General features: G+C 42.3%; 1 protein-coding gene across 1 annotated transcript in view; it reads left to right on the top strand.

The window, feature by feature from the left end:
* DNAH12 (dynein axonemal heavy chain 12) overlaps positions 1 to 14,856 on the top strand; it is a 1,160,754-nt gene that overhangs the window by 837,193 nt on the left and 308,705 nt on the right. Inside the window, 2 exon segments of the mRNA XM_029600929.1 lie at positions 4,948 to 5,081; positions 6,327 to 6,489. Coding sequence (XP_029456789.1) covers positions 4,948 to 5,081; positions 6,327 to 6,489 — 297 coding nt within the window.

Below are 14,856 nucleotides of genomic sequence, written 5' to 3'. Positions count from 1 at the left end.
ATTCTCTTCCTCCTTGCCCCTGCAGTGCTTCCAGCTCCTGCCAGTTGAGTAGAAATTAGATTTTACACTTGAATTTGAATGTCCTATATGACAGTGCACTGTTTTACCATTGGCCCATTTACTTATTTTATTTAGTTCAATTTATATTCTACTATTTCAGTGTAAGTTCAGAGCGGGTTACAGACACACAAAAATTAAAACAACATAGGCTTTACCATCCATGCATAGACAAAACAACACATACACTAAAACATCATTTAAAATCAGGAGGAGGAGTAGCCTTTTGGGTAGAGCAGCATATGGAGAACCAGGGAACCAGGTTCCAAGTCCCACTGCTCCCACTGATGCACTTTGTGACCTTGGGCAATTTACTTCACCTTTCATTGCCTCAAGTACAAACTTGTAGGGTCATTTACTAAGTTATATTAAGCATTTACCATATGGTAAATACATTAATGGAGCAATAATGTGTGGTAGATTAAATATTGTGCATTATTTCCTGAGCCGCAGCACCGTATGGTATGATAATTATTATTATTAATTTGATTCAATATACTACTTGTAATCAGCAAAAAACCAAGCAGTTAACACATGGAAAGTAACATACAGAATCAAATAGCAAACAATCAAAAATTAAAACAGACATAAAAAACCCATATTAAAATACAAACCATATTTAAATGTCACCCTTCCCAGAGCAATACCCTCAGCAAAATCCACACAAACCATATCTGAGTGGATGCAAATTTAAAGCCAAGTAACAACATATACAATGTCTATGTATTTCCTAACCCTAAGATTCCACTAGTTGTCAAAGGCCTGACCAAAAAACCATGCTTTGACTAATTTCCTGAATTTCAAGTAGTTGATTTTGAGATGAACATCGAGGAACAGTACATTCCATAACCTTGGTACCTTGTAGCTAAACAATGAACAGCGAGTCCTCGAGCCTAATAACAAATGGGGGAGGAATCTGTAGAAAATATGTTGGGAAGACTGAAGATTTCTTCCTGGAGTATAAGGAACAAGAAAATGGGATAAATATTATGGTTGACTTTTGCAAACAGCTTGAAATACAAGGCACAAAACATTAAATTTCAGATGACACAGAATAGGAAGCCAATGCAACTTTTTTAAGGAAGGAGAAACATGGTCAAATGTTTTAAGCCAAAGATAACATTGGCTGCTGCATTCTGTAAAAGCTGCAGGAGTCTCATTTGAATCACCAAAATATAAGATGTCCCAATAATCAATCCTGGGATAGATAAAAGTATGATAAGAGTTGTAAATCATGAAGATTCAAAAATGTCCACAAATGCCTGATATATCTAAGAAAAAAAAGAAAGACTTTTGAACCAGAACTGAAATTTGGTATACTATTGACAGCTTGGAGTTCAAGATCAGAGACAATCTCTTTTAAGTGGGATCATTCTCCCAGCCATAGAGGGAGGCAAATTTAAGTGTGAAAACCGTTTGTTTATAGAGACCTTCAGACTTCTAGGGATTAATTTTGAGCTTGTAAGAATGCAACCAATCAGCAGTATGGTCCAAACAGCTGTTAAATTTAGAAATTTCTTCAGGGTGACTAGGTTGTTAACTTGAATGAACATTAGTGAACAAGAAGGAGAATAACCACAATCTTGAATTATGGTGATTAGTATAGCTAAATAGATATTAAAAAGCAGATTCCACAAGGAAGTGACTTCAAATTGAAAAGCTTAGATTCCCACTCCACCCATTAGAGACCTTTCAGCAAGATGGAATTTAAGTCACATTGAAACAGTCCATGTAAGGCCAGTCTCTGCCAAATAGTCTACCAAAAGCTGATGGTTAATAGTATTGACGGCCACACTAGTATCAATAAAAACGATGAGGTAAATTTTAAGAGTTGTTTGGGTAAAAAGGCCGATATATGCAAGTATATGGGCCGATCGCACATATCTTGCATTTTAAAAGCAGAATGCACATAAAAAAGAGGCATGTTAAGGGCATTCCAGGGTGGTGCCAACAATTACGCAAATTAGTTGCTATTTTAAAACCTGCCAAAGTGACAAGCATAAGTCTTTTACTTGCGATTATTTACTGCTGCTCAGTATCAAGTGTAAATGATCATAAACATCATAAAAGTGAAAAAATAACTGGGTAGAGGGTCTGGATGCAATGGGGGACTTCAGGCTGAAGAGCCAGTAGGGTCTTCACAAACCACAGATGGACTGGGAGAACTGGTAGAATAATTGGTAAGACTGGTTATTGCATTGCCACACGCAAGTTATAAAATCCCTGATTTAAGTGTGTAAAAGTAGACATACGGGGGTAAAAGTGTCAAATTATCACAAGTAAAATCTACTCACGGATCCTTTTAAAATTGGAAGTACAAACATGCAGATATATCCAGCTAATTTCCAAGTTATTTGGCTAAATAGGGTCTATCCTGCTATTTAGATGGACAAATTTGAATTTAATCCAGATAAATAGTGGCACTTATCTGGCTATATTCCAATTTATCCGGTTAAGTAGCAGCAGGCCTACATAGCTGAATAAGTCTGAAAAGCACTACTTGTCCTTCTAAGTAGTGCTTTTCAAATATGCTGCTACTTAGCCAGATAAATCGACATTTATCTGAATAAGTCCAAACTTGCGCAGCTCGTGGTTTTTACATATGCGAGCATTTGTGCGTCTATATGTACTCATATTTTATAACCTGTGTATATCATTTCCACATAGGTTATAAAGTTCAGTAGCCTATATACTCGTGGAAATGGGTACACATGAGCAGTTTTGAAAATTACTCTCCCTGACTGAATCCTTCCCACCAACGGTTTTTAACCTGACCTCATTAATCAGGAGCCATCTCTGTGCTGTGGTCCTTTTTGATCCCTGACTAATGAAGGCAAAGTGTGTTAGTTTTTAGAACAAAGTCATTTAATTGATCAAGAACAACTTTTTTGAGGGCCTTAGAAAAAAATTAGAAGCAGGTCTCTAATGGTTCATAGCAGGGTCCAAAGATTTTTTTTTTGTTTAAAAAAAAGGGATGAATATTAGCTTAAGTGAAACAGGAACTAACCCTGAAGAGAAACTCACATTGATAATTAGTGCAATAAATGCATACAGGCTACTTCCAGTTTTTTAACTAGGAAAGAGGGTAAAGGATCCAATGATGAGGTAGAAGTATGGGTAGTATTAAACAGATGATCTATACCCTCAAGATAAATAAAACTGGCTACTGAGGGTAGTATACATAGCTGCAACTTCCCTCTGCTCAGACAAGCAACCAGCACCTGGAGTTTGCAAGTCACTAGTAGAAAATTCACCTTAAATATTAGGGATCTTCTCCTCGAAGAACTGAGTAAATCCATCAGCTGAAAGGTTACAACCAGGTGATTGATAAATTGGGAAATTAGCTTGAACAGTTGACTAAGATGATTATTAGCTATTTTGATTTTCTCAGAAAGAAAATTTAAGCTCCAGCTGGTGGTGTTTAAAATCAACAGCCTTCTGTGATCACTCAAACAATGCAGCTTGCCTCAAAATTCATGAGCTGCATTATTTGATTTAAATTTAGCTATAACTCTTAAGTTGTAGCTAACTTTTCTCAGGAGAATCGGGATGCTAATGCATGTCCCTATGCTTCTGGGGCGATAAATAACTTCCTCCTCAAAGTATGCCAGACTCCGAGGGCATCTTGAGAGACCCTCGATCTCACTCCCCATGGCTGTCTCAAGGAAAAGCCAGGGGAATAGGACAGGGAGTCTCAAGAGACCCTTCAAGGGTTTTGGCACACTTGGAGGGGAGTAGCATTTTAGGGCCGATTAACCCCTTTAAATCATATCATCCCCTCAGTCCAGGGCTGCCATCACATGGCTTTTCTGGGATTGTGCTAAGCCATGGTATTTTACTGCTAGGGATACTACCATGAGGTTTACAAAGCTGCATTACCAAGTATTGCAGATTATTAAATCTCATGAAATATTTGCCTCCAGGTAAAATACAGTGGCTTAGTACATAGACCCCTTATAATGTAAGCACTCTGGGGCAGAAAAATACCTTTGCACCTGAATTGCATCTAACCTTGAGCTCTGATTTGGAAATGTGTGTAATTAAATCCAAAATTCAAATTAAAAGCATCATAAATACTGCCATAAAATCAGTTTGTAATGTAATAACATCCACAATCCCACCTAAACCCATAAAATACTTTCTAAAATCATAACACCTTAAAAATGTATCAGACCATTTAGGACCACATAATTAAATCAACAGTACAACCAGTTTCTCACAGCAGAGTCTGAGCATACCCAAACATGTAATTCCAAAGCTTACATCATTCAGTAAATGTAAAAACCCATGATTTCAGTAATTTTTGAATGAAAACCATTATGTAAGGCCAGTTGATTCCACTGTAGTTATTTTTTTCAAACACTATCATAATTTCAGTGCTTTGCCTAACTGAAACTCCAGTTGATGACTCTCCATCAGCCAGCCCAAAGTCTTCCCTTAGATGTTTTAGTACTCCTTCCCCCATCCTGATATCAAAGGATTGGATAGGGTACAAAAGTAATTTCCTACATCTTGTTGGAGAAGAGGCTGTGACATTGAATAGATAAGTGGTAGCAGTGAAGCCTGTGTTCAGGACTCCACTTTTCAAACAGATTAATTTGGTTTCTGGATCAGTTTTCAGTATTCAGGCTAAAATACTTGCCCAGGTTAATTGTGTGTACTATAGCCAGTTCCTGAATAAGACTGTGAATGCAAATCATTTTACAAAAATAGTATTTCTTAGGTCTGAATTTTATTTTATATTTACATTTGACTCCTTTGTAATATTGCATATTAATTAGGCCATGTGTCTGTAGATAATATATGATGATATTTATCAAATGAAGTTTTAACAATGCTTCTTTTAGCAATTAGATTAATTGTCTTATTAAATGTTATTTTATTTTTAAGCCATGGCCTGATGATGCACTTGAGCGTGTTGCAGTAAAGTTCTTGGAAACATTGGAACTCACAGAAACTGAGCATCATGAAGTGGTGCCAATCTGTAAATACTTCCATACTTCAGCCATATTATTATCTAACAAGTTAGTTTCTGTTTTTAAAGTCTTTAATCTATAAATATGTGATGAACATTGATAAGCAACAATGCTTTATTTAGAAAATAATATTACATATTCTTTGCAGTCCCACAGTATAATGCTCCTTAGTTCTGCTCCTTGTTGACTTCAGGTATGAGGTTGGAAGCCCCTGCAGTACAAACTAGGGATGGTACCCCCAAAATGTTTTGTTTCAGTTTTGGAATAATTTTGGGGGTGGGCCATTTCATGTCCACCCCTAAATGTTGGGGGTTTTTTTTTGTTTATTTGTTTTGTTTTGTTTAAATCCCCACACCTGCCCCAACCCTTCCCATTTAATGCAAAATTGAGCTCTCCCCCTCCCCACCCCCCAGGACTCACCAAAATGCCTGATGGTCTAGTTGGGGCCCTGGGTACAGCCTCCCACTCCTGGTCTGATATCTGCCATTAGTCAAAATGGCACTAGATGCCCTTTGCCTCTATCTTGTGACAGGGGCTACCGGGGCAATTGGGCAACCCAGTCACACGGTGAGGCAAAGGGCCCCATGATAGACCACCAGGCATTTTTGGTGAGACCTGGTAGGGGTGTCAGATGGTGGGAGGGCTCAATATTGTATTGAATGGAAAGGGTTGAGGTGGGTTTTTTTTTTTTTTTTTTTTTTAAATGTTGCTTTTTTTTTTTACTTCCCAAAAAACGATAGGAAAAAACCACAAAATGTAGTGTTTTTTCAAATCATTTTTTTAAAATTCCAAAATGCAACAAAATCGGAAATATCGTCAGTATTTTCTATTTTGTTGCAAACAAATACCCACCTCTAGTACAAACCATGCTGGGAATTGTGTCTTGATATTGGTTTATTATTAGATAAGGCAATAGTATAGATATTCCCTAACGTATGATACACTGCAGGTATAACTCAGCAAGTAACTTTAATCAAAGTTGCAAATACTCACAGTTAGGGCTCAGCTTAAATCCAATTCACTTATCTTGTGCAGGTTCAGGAGAAATCTTGCAGGTAGTCATTTTCTGTGTCTGGCAGCTGGGATGTATCTTTAGCAGTTTAGTCAAAATAATTGTTCAGTCTAGATGGGCTTGGATAGCCTTTTTTATCGTCATTTATTATGTTACAAAATGCTTGTATTTAGCTATATAGCCCTCTTGTAGTCTAGGAGCTATATTGTTCCTTATCTTTTTAATTTTGTATTAATTTTTTAATTAATTTAATATAGTGTAAATCATTTTCTTTGCTACAGATTTTTACAAGACTTGGGACGACACAACTATGTCACCCCTACTTCTTATCTTGAACTTATTGCTGCCTTTCGTCAGCTTTTGACTCAAAAACGTGATACTGTGATGAAAGGGAAGAAGAGATACACTAATGGTTTAGATAAATTAGCTTTTGCTGAATCTCAGGTGAGCACAGAAGCAGTAAGCACTTTTTCTGAATGGCAGTAACAGGACATTAAAAATTCTACCAAGTGTGAAATAATTTTAAATCTTGTATAATCCACTTTGAGGTCATCCTTGCTAAAAAGCTAAATATCAAATGTCTATAAATAAAGCCAAGTTGCTTACCTGTAACAGGTGCTCTCCATGGATAGCAAAACAAACAGCCACACCAAATGGGTGATGTCATCCGATGATGCTGCATCAAGTCGTTTTCTCTCAAAGCCCAGAAGTTTCCATTTTGCCAACAGAGCATGGGTGGTTCTTCTTGTGCTAGCATACTTGTGCAAGTGTCTTCTCAGACTTTTTCCAATCTTGGTGAATTTCCCGGGAAGGTGGGAGGGATTGTATGGCTGTGTATTTTGCTGTCCATAGAACACCTTTGTGATGAGTGGCGTGGGAGTGAGCACTTAGTGCTGTGGCATAGTTGATGCAGCCTTGTAGGAGAACCTATGAGGCCTAAGCCAACAGCTGGCAAAGATGCCCTGAAGCAGGACAGACTGAAGCTTCACCTATTCCAGCTGCTTCCCCCACAGCTAGAGACCTTGATTTCTAGTGGCCAGCAGGGCTTAGCCGGGCCACTAGAACAGTAGGGTGAGAAAGTCCAGGTACACACTGGGGTCAGAGCAGACAAGAGACTGAAAACACTGAGAACAGGCCAATGGTCAGTGCAGGCGGCAGGTAAGTATGATCAGGTCCAAGGCAATAGTCAGCACCAGGTGATCAGGCCAAGAATGGATGAAGACAGAGGAGATGACACTTGACAAGACAGGCAGGGCAAGGTAAGGCTGGATGGCACAGGCTGGGCAAGGCAAGACTGGATGAGACAGAGTGGACAAGGCAGGATGGGCAAGACAAGTTTGGATGAGACAGGCTGAGTAGGCAAAGATGAGGTGATACTGAAGACACAAGGCTCGACAGGCTACCCATTGCTGAGGCAAAATTAGAGTATCCAGCTAGGCCTTATATAACCAGCCATGTGATGTCATCAGGAGGCGCCAGTAGCTTGGATCCCTGCCTCAGGGCCTTTAAGTGGCAGCGCATACCTAGGGTGGACCCACGAAGAAGAGGGAGTAGCATCATGGTGGTGGTGTCCTGCCACAGGATGGAGTGCAGTGGCCTGCAGGCCACACCAGAAGCTTTGAGCTGTCTTGGGGATGAGTGATACCAGTCATGTGTGAACTCTGCGACCAGCAAACATAACAGTACCCCCTCTCCAATGCATCCTCCTCTGACTTCTGGGCCTGGGTTTCTTGGGGAATCTTAAGTGGAACTTTCATAGCTGTTGTAGGGCCTGGAGGGTAGAGGCAGGCTCCCGGAGTTTTCTTCGGGCCCAACGTTTTTCTAAGAAATCAGGTACTAGATTTGGTTCCTGACCTTTCAGAATTTCTTCAGCTTAATACTGGATGTCTTCTTCAGCTACTATTTCTGAGGGCTTAAGGAGTGGTTGGGATGGCCAGGTCAAGATTCCTGGCTTTAGTAAGGACACATGAAACACATCAAGAATCCGGAGTGTTGGAGGTAATTTCACTTGTAGGCTACTGTCCCTACCTGTTGCATAATGGGAAATGGCCCCACAAACTTCGGAGAGAACTTCAGCGAGGGCATTTTAAGGCATAGATTTTTTGTACTGAGCCACACTAGGTCCCCAGGCTGGAGTTGGGGTGCCTGGCAGTATTTCTTGTCTGCTTGCCTCTTAAAGTACCCTGTCGCTTGTTCCAGAAGATGGTGCATTTTTTGCCAGAGTTCTTGAAGTTCTTGACCCATCATGTTGGCTGCAGGACAGATAACTGAGACCGAGACAGGCATTGGCATACAAGAATGGAGGCTGAATACCACATAGAAAGGTGAAGACTCAGCCCAGCTCCCCACATGATTATTGTGGCAGAACTCCGCCCACAGGAGTAGGGATACCCAGTTATCTTGTCCTTAGTTTACATAGGCTCTTAGGAATGTTTTGAGAGTCTGGTTCACCCACTCTGTTTCCCCATTGTTCTGGAGATGAAGTCAGAAGTAAAGTCCAAGGTGATCCCAAATTTCTTGCACAGGCTTTTCCAGAAGTGGGCCATAAATTGTACTCCTTGCAGTGGGAGCCAATGCTGATGGATGATAGGTTGGACAAAGAAATTAGCCAGCTCGGGTACAGAAGGAAGACCAGGGAGGGGCATGAAATGGATCATCTTCAAAAAACAATTCACCACTACCCCATATAGTGGTGTTGCCTCTTGGGAAGGTCTGTGACAAAGTCAATAGTCAGATGGGTCCAGGGTTTCTTGAGGGCTGGCAGTGGCTGTAACAGCCCCCAAGCTTGAGCTTGAGAGCTCTTATTCATAGTACATGTGGGGCATGATTCTACATCCTGGACACAGCGGGAAATTGAAAGTCATCCTGGAGTAGCTTTGGCCTGTAGGCCAGAAAGTCTTCCTTGGGTTTGCGAACTATTATAGAGAATTCAATCATGGCTACTCTACATTGGCCGCACCACTTACAGCCGTTACTAAAAAGGGTTCTGATACCAAGAATTGGACTGACAGTGCTATTCAGGCATTTAATTGCCTCAATGAAGCATTCACTCGTGACCTTAATGGGAAGCATTCACTCCGTAGGCCTTAATGGGAAATGATATAACCAAGAAACGTAAGTTCCTCCTGCTTGAAGGTACATTTTTCTAATTTTGCATAAAGGAGGGGTTCTTGGAGGCTCTAGAGGACTTGCTTCAGATGATCTCAGTGCTCTTTTAAGGTTTTTGAAAAGACAAGAATATTGTCCAGATATACCACTACATGAAAGTAGAGAAAGTCACTGAAAATTTCATTGACCATAAACTGAAACACAGGAGGGCCTTTGCATAAACCGAAGGGCATCACAAGGTACTCATAGTGCCTATCCCTGGTATTAAAAGCGGTCTTCCATTCATCGCCCTCTCATATATTAATCAGATTGTACACCCCATTTAGGTCAAGCTTTGCAAATATCTGCACTCCTCTGAGGAGGTCGAAGAGTTCCTTAATCAGTGGGAGAGGGTATCTGTTCTTTTTGGTAATTGCATTGAGCCTACAGTAATCAATGCAAGGGCGTAGTTAGCCATCCTTTTTACCAATGAAGAAGAAACCAGACCCAGTGGGCAATGATGATGGACGAATTAACCCTTTTTCTAGGTTCTCTGTGATATACTTTGACATTGCCTCCATTTCTGGTGCAGAGAGAGGGTAAACTCTACCCCTGGGAGGCACCTTCTCTGGAACCAAGTCAATGGGGCAGTTGTAGGAGTGATGTAGTAGAAGGGTCTCCACCTGCTGTTTGCTGAAGACATCCGCATAGGTTGCATATTAATTTTATTTATTTATTTATTTAAACACTTTTATAGACCGGTATTCGTAGGCACATCATACCGGTTTTCGTAGGCACATCATACCGGTTTACACGGAACTTAACAGATAATACATAGAACAGGGTGCTCGGAACTTGGAAAGGGTGTAACTTTAAAAGGGGTAAGGTATTGTAACTTGGAAGTGGGCAGAACATTAGGAGGGGGGAGGGTTTACCTTAAGGGTAGGGGGAGAATGGACAACTAAGAAAGGATATACATACAGTGCATTAATAATACATACATATCGTGGGGAGCCAGAGCATTAATAATACATACACAAAGCGGAGAGAATTCATGGATACACTGATACAAATTCGCTACAGAAGTACAGGTTTCGGGTTTGCTACAATTGTACAAGTTCGATATCGGGAGGGGGGGGTGCCTGAGGTGAGTTTCAAAGGTTTGGGGGTGGAGTGGGGAGTGAATTGGTGGGAGGGGGTGGTGGGAGGAGTAGGGGGGCATAGCACTTTTGGTGGTATGGGGGGCGTAGTGTTATTCGGGGAATGCTTGCTTAAAGAGCCAGGTTTTGAGGTGTTTTTTTTTTAATTTCTGTGTACTTGGCTCTAGCCGAAGATCAGTCGGCATGGAGTTCCAAAGTGTGGGTCCTGCAAGTGAGAGGGTTCGCTCTTTTGTGGAGCTGAGGTGGGTAGCCTTGAGGGAGGGGGTGTATGTAGGGTTCCTTTATATACGGTTCTAGTGGGATGGTTGGACGTATGTAGGCGGAGGGTATTGTCAAGCCAGTTAATGTTATCATTATGAAGGGTTTTGTGTATAATTGTGAGAATCTTGTAAAGGATTTGGAATGATATTGGAAGCCAGTGGAGTTCCTTGAGGATGGGGGTAATATGGTCTGTTTTTCGGGTGTTTGTTAGAATTCTTGCAGCAGCGTTCTGTAGCATTTGGAGTGGTTTGATGGTTGAAGCGGGGAGGCCTAGTAGTAAGGAGTTGCAGTAATCAATTTTTGAAAAAATAGTGGATTGGAGGACAGTACCGAAGTCGTTGAAGTGGAGGAGTGGTTTCAGTTTTTTGAGGACATGGAATTTGAAGTAGCACTCCTTTATAGTTGTGTTGATGAATTTCTTTAGGTTGATTTGGTTATCGATTGTGACTCCAAGGTCTCGTACATTTTGCTGGAGGGAAGTCGAGAGGGAGTGAGGGTTACCATCTGGTGGGGGTGCTGGATTATTGTGTGTGGCAGATTAGATAACTCTAACATATAGAGGTGGCAGGCTAGATAACTCTAGGATAACGACTCGGGTGAGGGGAACAATGGGCAAGACCTTAGAAAGGCATTGTTCATGGCAATAGGAACTCCATTGGAAGACCTGTATGGCTCCCAATTGATGCAGGGTTGATGCAACGTGTACCAAGATAGGCCCAAGATAATGGCATTGACTGCCTTGGACAGCACATACAGGCTGATTTGTTCTCCATGAAGGAGACTTGTCTGCATAGAGAGTGGGGTGGTGGCCATCATGACACATCTAGGACAGGTTCTCCATGAACCGAAGAGATTGTGAGTGCTGTGTCCAGTGGGATGGTAAGGATGCTGTACTGATGTCCTAGAGATTCATAGATGAAATTTCCACCAGCACCAGTATCAAGAAGGCTCAAGTAGACCCCTGGGATTCCCTGAAGGAAGGGCATATCGGTACAAGGATTTGCAGAGAGGAAAATGGTTGACCTAGAGTGGTCTCTCCCACTAGTCTTAGGTTCTGGAGTTTCCCAGCTTGGCTGGGCATCAGTTCATGAATTACCCAGGGGTGGCACAAGAGATAAATTGAGCCAGTCCACCTTCATGGATTCTTCTGCAAGGGCCCCAGTTCAGGAGGTGATCTGGTAGCCTCTGGGTGCTGAAAGCTGGGAGTGAGATGAATGGGACGATGAGCCAAGCCTGTTTCTGGAATCTGATGTCCAGGTGGATTGCCACGCTGATTAATCCCTTCAAGGTAGTGGGCAAGTCTCGGCCAGCCAGCTCATCTTTGATGTGTTAGGACAGCCTTAGACTGAAGATAGTAGTTAGGCTGTCATTGCCTCTTTGGAGCTTAGATGCCAGCGAGTGGAAATGAACCACATATTCTCCTATAGACCGGGAGCCTTGTCGGATCTAGGGAAGCTCGATCACCATGAAAGATGTGCGGCCGGGTTAATCAAATATCATCTGAAATTCTCGCAAGAAATTGCCCAGATTCCCTAGGAATGGATTGGCTCTCCCATAGGGGCTAAAGTGGAACCTCCCAACAGAGACAGGATATAGGTAGCATTGACTCGGTCGGATGGGAAGAGGGGTGCTTGCAATTCAAACTGCATCCAGCATTATTTCAAAAAGCCTGTACACTTTGTGGGATCCCCCTCATACCTCGGAAGAGGAGGCAGATGTAGCATGAGTGTAGCAGGCCATGCAGGTGGTGCTGGAGCAGGCTTCCTGCTCCTCGGGGCAGCCCCTACGTCATCACACCAGAGACTCTGTTGCTGCACTGTCCCGCCCTCAGGACAGTCACTGCATTACTCCTTCAGAGATCCTGTCTCCGCGCTCCCCACTCCTCGGGGCCTGCCAGTGCACCTCTGCCTTGGAGCTTCCTTCTCTGGTACATCGTATCTTCAGTTCTGCCTAAGTACTGTGACTCCTTCAAACTGTGCCTCTCCGTCCCGCTCCTTGGGGTGCCTCACAGTATATCTCAGTGCAGGTACCTGCGATCACGTGGCAGTGACGCAGGACGTTCTCACTTTACTGAACTATAGTCGTGTTCCCGCTGCAGCTGGCCTCGCCTCCCGACAGTGAGGACCTGTGGGGCCTTCCCCTCAGGTAGTACCAACCTCCACCTCGGGCCAAGGATCCACAAAACCCATGAATCCTAACAGATGGAGGAGGCTGGGACAAGTTTGCCAAGCTCATGGCCTCAGTAAACTGTGATGAGTGGCATGAGAGTGAGCCTTTAGTGCTGTGGCGTAGTTGACACAACCTCATAGAAAAGCCTATGAGGCCTACACTGACAGCTGGCGAATGTGCCCTGAAGAGGGATAGACTGAAGCTTCACCTACACCAGCTGCCTCCCCTGCAGGTTGAGTCCTTGGGTTCTGACAGCCGGCAGGACTTAGGCGAGTCCCTAGAATGGTAGGGTGAGCAAGAGTCCAGGTTCACATCAGGGCCAGGGCAGGCAGCAGACTGAAAATACTGGGACAGGCCATGGTAAGGGCAGGTGGCAAGCAAGCACAGTCAGATCCAAGGCAATGGTCAGGTCCAAAGCAATGGTCAGTACCAGATCAGGCTAATGATGAATGAAGATACAGGACAAGACACCGGATGAGACTATCAAGGCAAGGCTGGACAAGACAGGCTGGATGACACAAGCTGGGCAAAGCAAAACTAGATGAGACAGACTGGTCAAGGCAGGATGGGCAAGGCTAGATGAGACAGGCTGGGCAGGCAAAGATGAATAAACGCTGAGGCAACAGGCAATGAAGGCACAAGTCACAACAGGCAACTTGTTGCTGAGGCAAGATTAGGGTATGCAGCTGGGCCTTATATACCCAGCCGCATGATATCATCAGGAGGCGCCAGCAGTTTGGATTCCCACCACACACCATGCACATACATGCCTAGGGAGGACCTACAGGAAGAAGGAGTAGCATCGTGGCAAAGGCATCCTGCCACAGAATGGAGCGTGACAGCTTGCAGGCTTTGCCGGAAGCTGTGGGGCATCTTGAGGGTGAGTGATACTGGTCATGAGTTAAGCAGATGACATGCAAACATAACAATCTTCTACAGGTAAGCAACTTTGCTTTCTTTGTGAGAAGCCCAACAAGCAGCTACAGAAAATGAGCGTCCATTGCTGAAATTGCCTAAATGTATGCAACCTGTATTTAGCATTGTGGGAAGTTTATCTGAGTCATTTAAAATGTTTTTAAGTACCGCTTGTCCGAATGAATTGTCATTATATGAGTCTTTATCTAAGAGTAATATTTTGTAAAAGTACATATAATTGACTATGAGGCCACCTTGCAGATATCTTGGATTAATGCAGAGTTTTGATGTGCCATTGATGCTGCTATTATTGGACCTAGATATGCTCTAATTGTGCTTGGAATTTCCAACCTTATAGTGGCATAAGAATGCGAGATACAGTGTGTGAGCCATCTTGATAATGTTTGTTTTTGGACCATTGAACCCTTCCTAGCTGTATCATAGGATATGGAAAGCTGAGTTGACTTTCTGAGTGTATGAATTCTGTCCAGTTAGAACAAGAGGACTCTTCTGCAGTCCAAGATATGAAATTCCTGTTCAGCAACTGTCGTATGTGGTTGATGGTTGACAGTATTATTTCTTGATTTGGGTGGAACTGATTCTATTTTCAGAATAAATTTTGGGTGGGTTCTGAGGAGTACTGCATTTTGAAATATCTGGGTATAAGGAGCATAGATTACTAATGCCTGCAATTCTGTCTGATGTGACTGCTATGAGAAATAAAGTTTTCCATGTCAGGAACTTTATATCCACCATAGTCATTGTCTCGTATGACAGTTTTATCAATTGCAACAATTCAATATTTAAGTCCCATTGAGGTGCTTGCTCTTTATGTGATGGCTTAAGATTATAGAGTCCTTTCATGAATCTAGCTACTAATGGTTGTTGTGAAATTGTTCTGGCAACCATATTCTGATACGCTACTATTGCGCACAAATGAACTCTGTTGGACTTTGTTTTAGTGCTGAATCTATAAGGTGAAGTAAGTATTGAAGTATTATCTGAGTTGAACAGTTGAAAGGTTGTTCTTCTATATGAATGCACCACATAGTGAATCCTTTCCATTTGATGTTATAGGATCATCCTGTGGAAGGTTTTCTATAAGCCAGCAGAATTTCATTTATTCCTTATGGTAGTTGTAGGTGCTTGATTATGTTGTTTTCAACATCCATGCTGTTAGCATGAGAGAATGGAGATTGGGATTTAAGACCATCCCTTG

This window comes from Rhinatrema bivittatum, chromosome 4, assembly GCF_901001135.1.
Source record: "Rhinatrema bivittatum chromosome 4, aRhiBiv1.1, whole genome shotgun sequence".
Taxonomy (NCBI): Eukaryota; Metazoa; Chordata; class Amphibia; order Gymnophiona; family Rhinatrematidae; genus Rhinatrema; species Rhinatrema bivittatum.
Note: the sequence above shows the minus strand (reverse complement) of the source record. Positions and strands in the feature narration are given on the sequence as shown.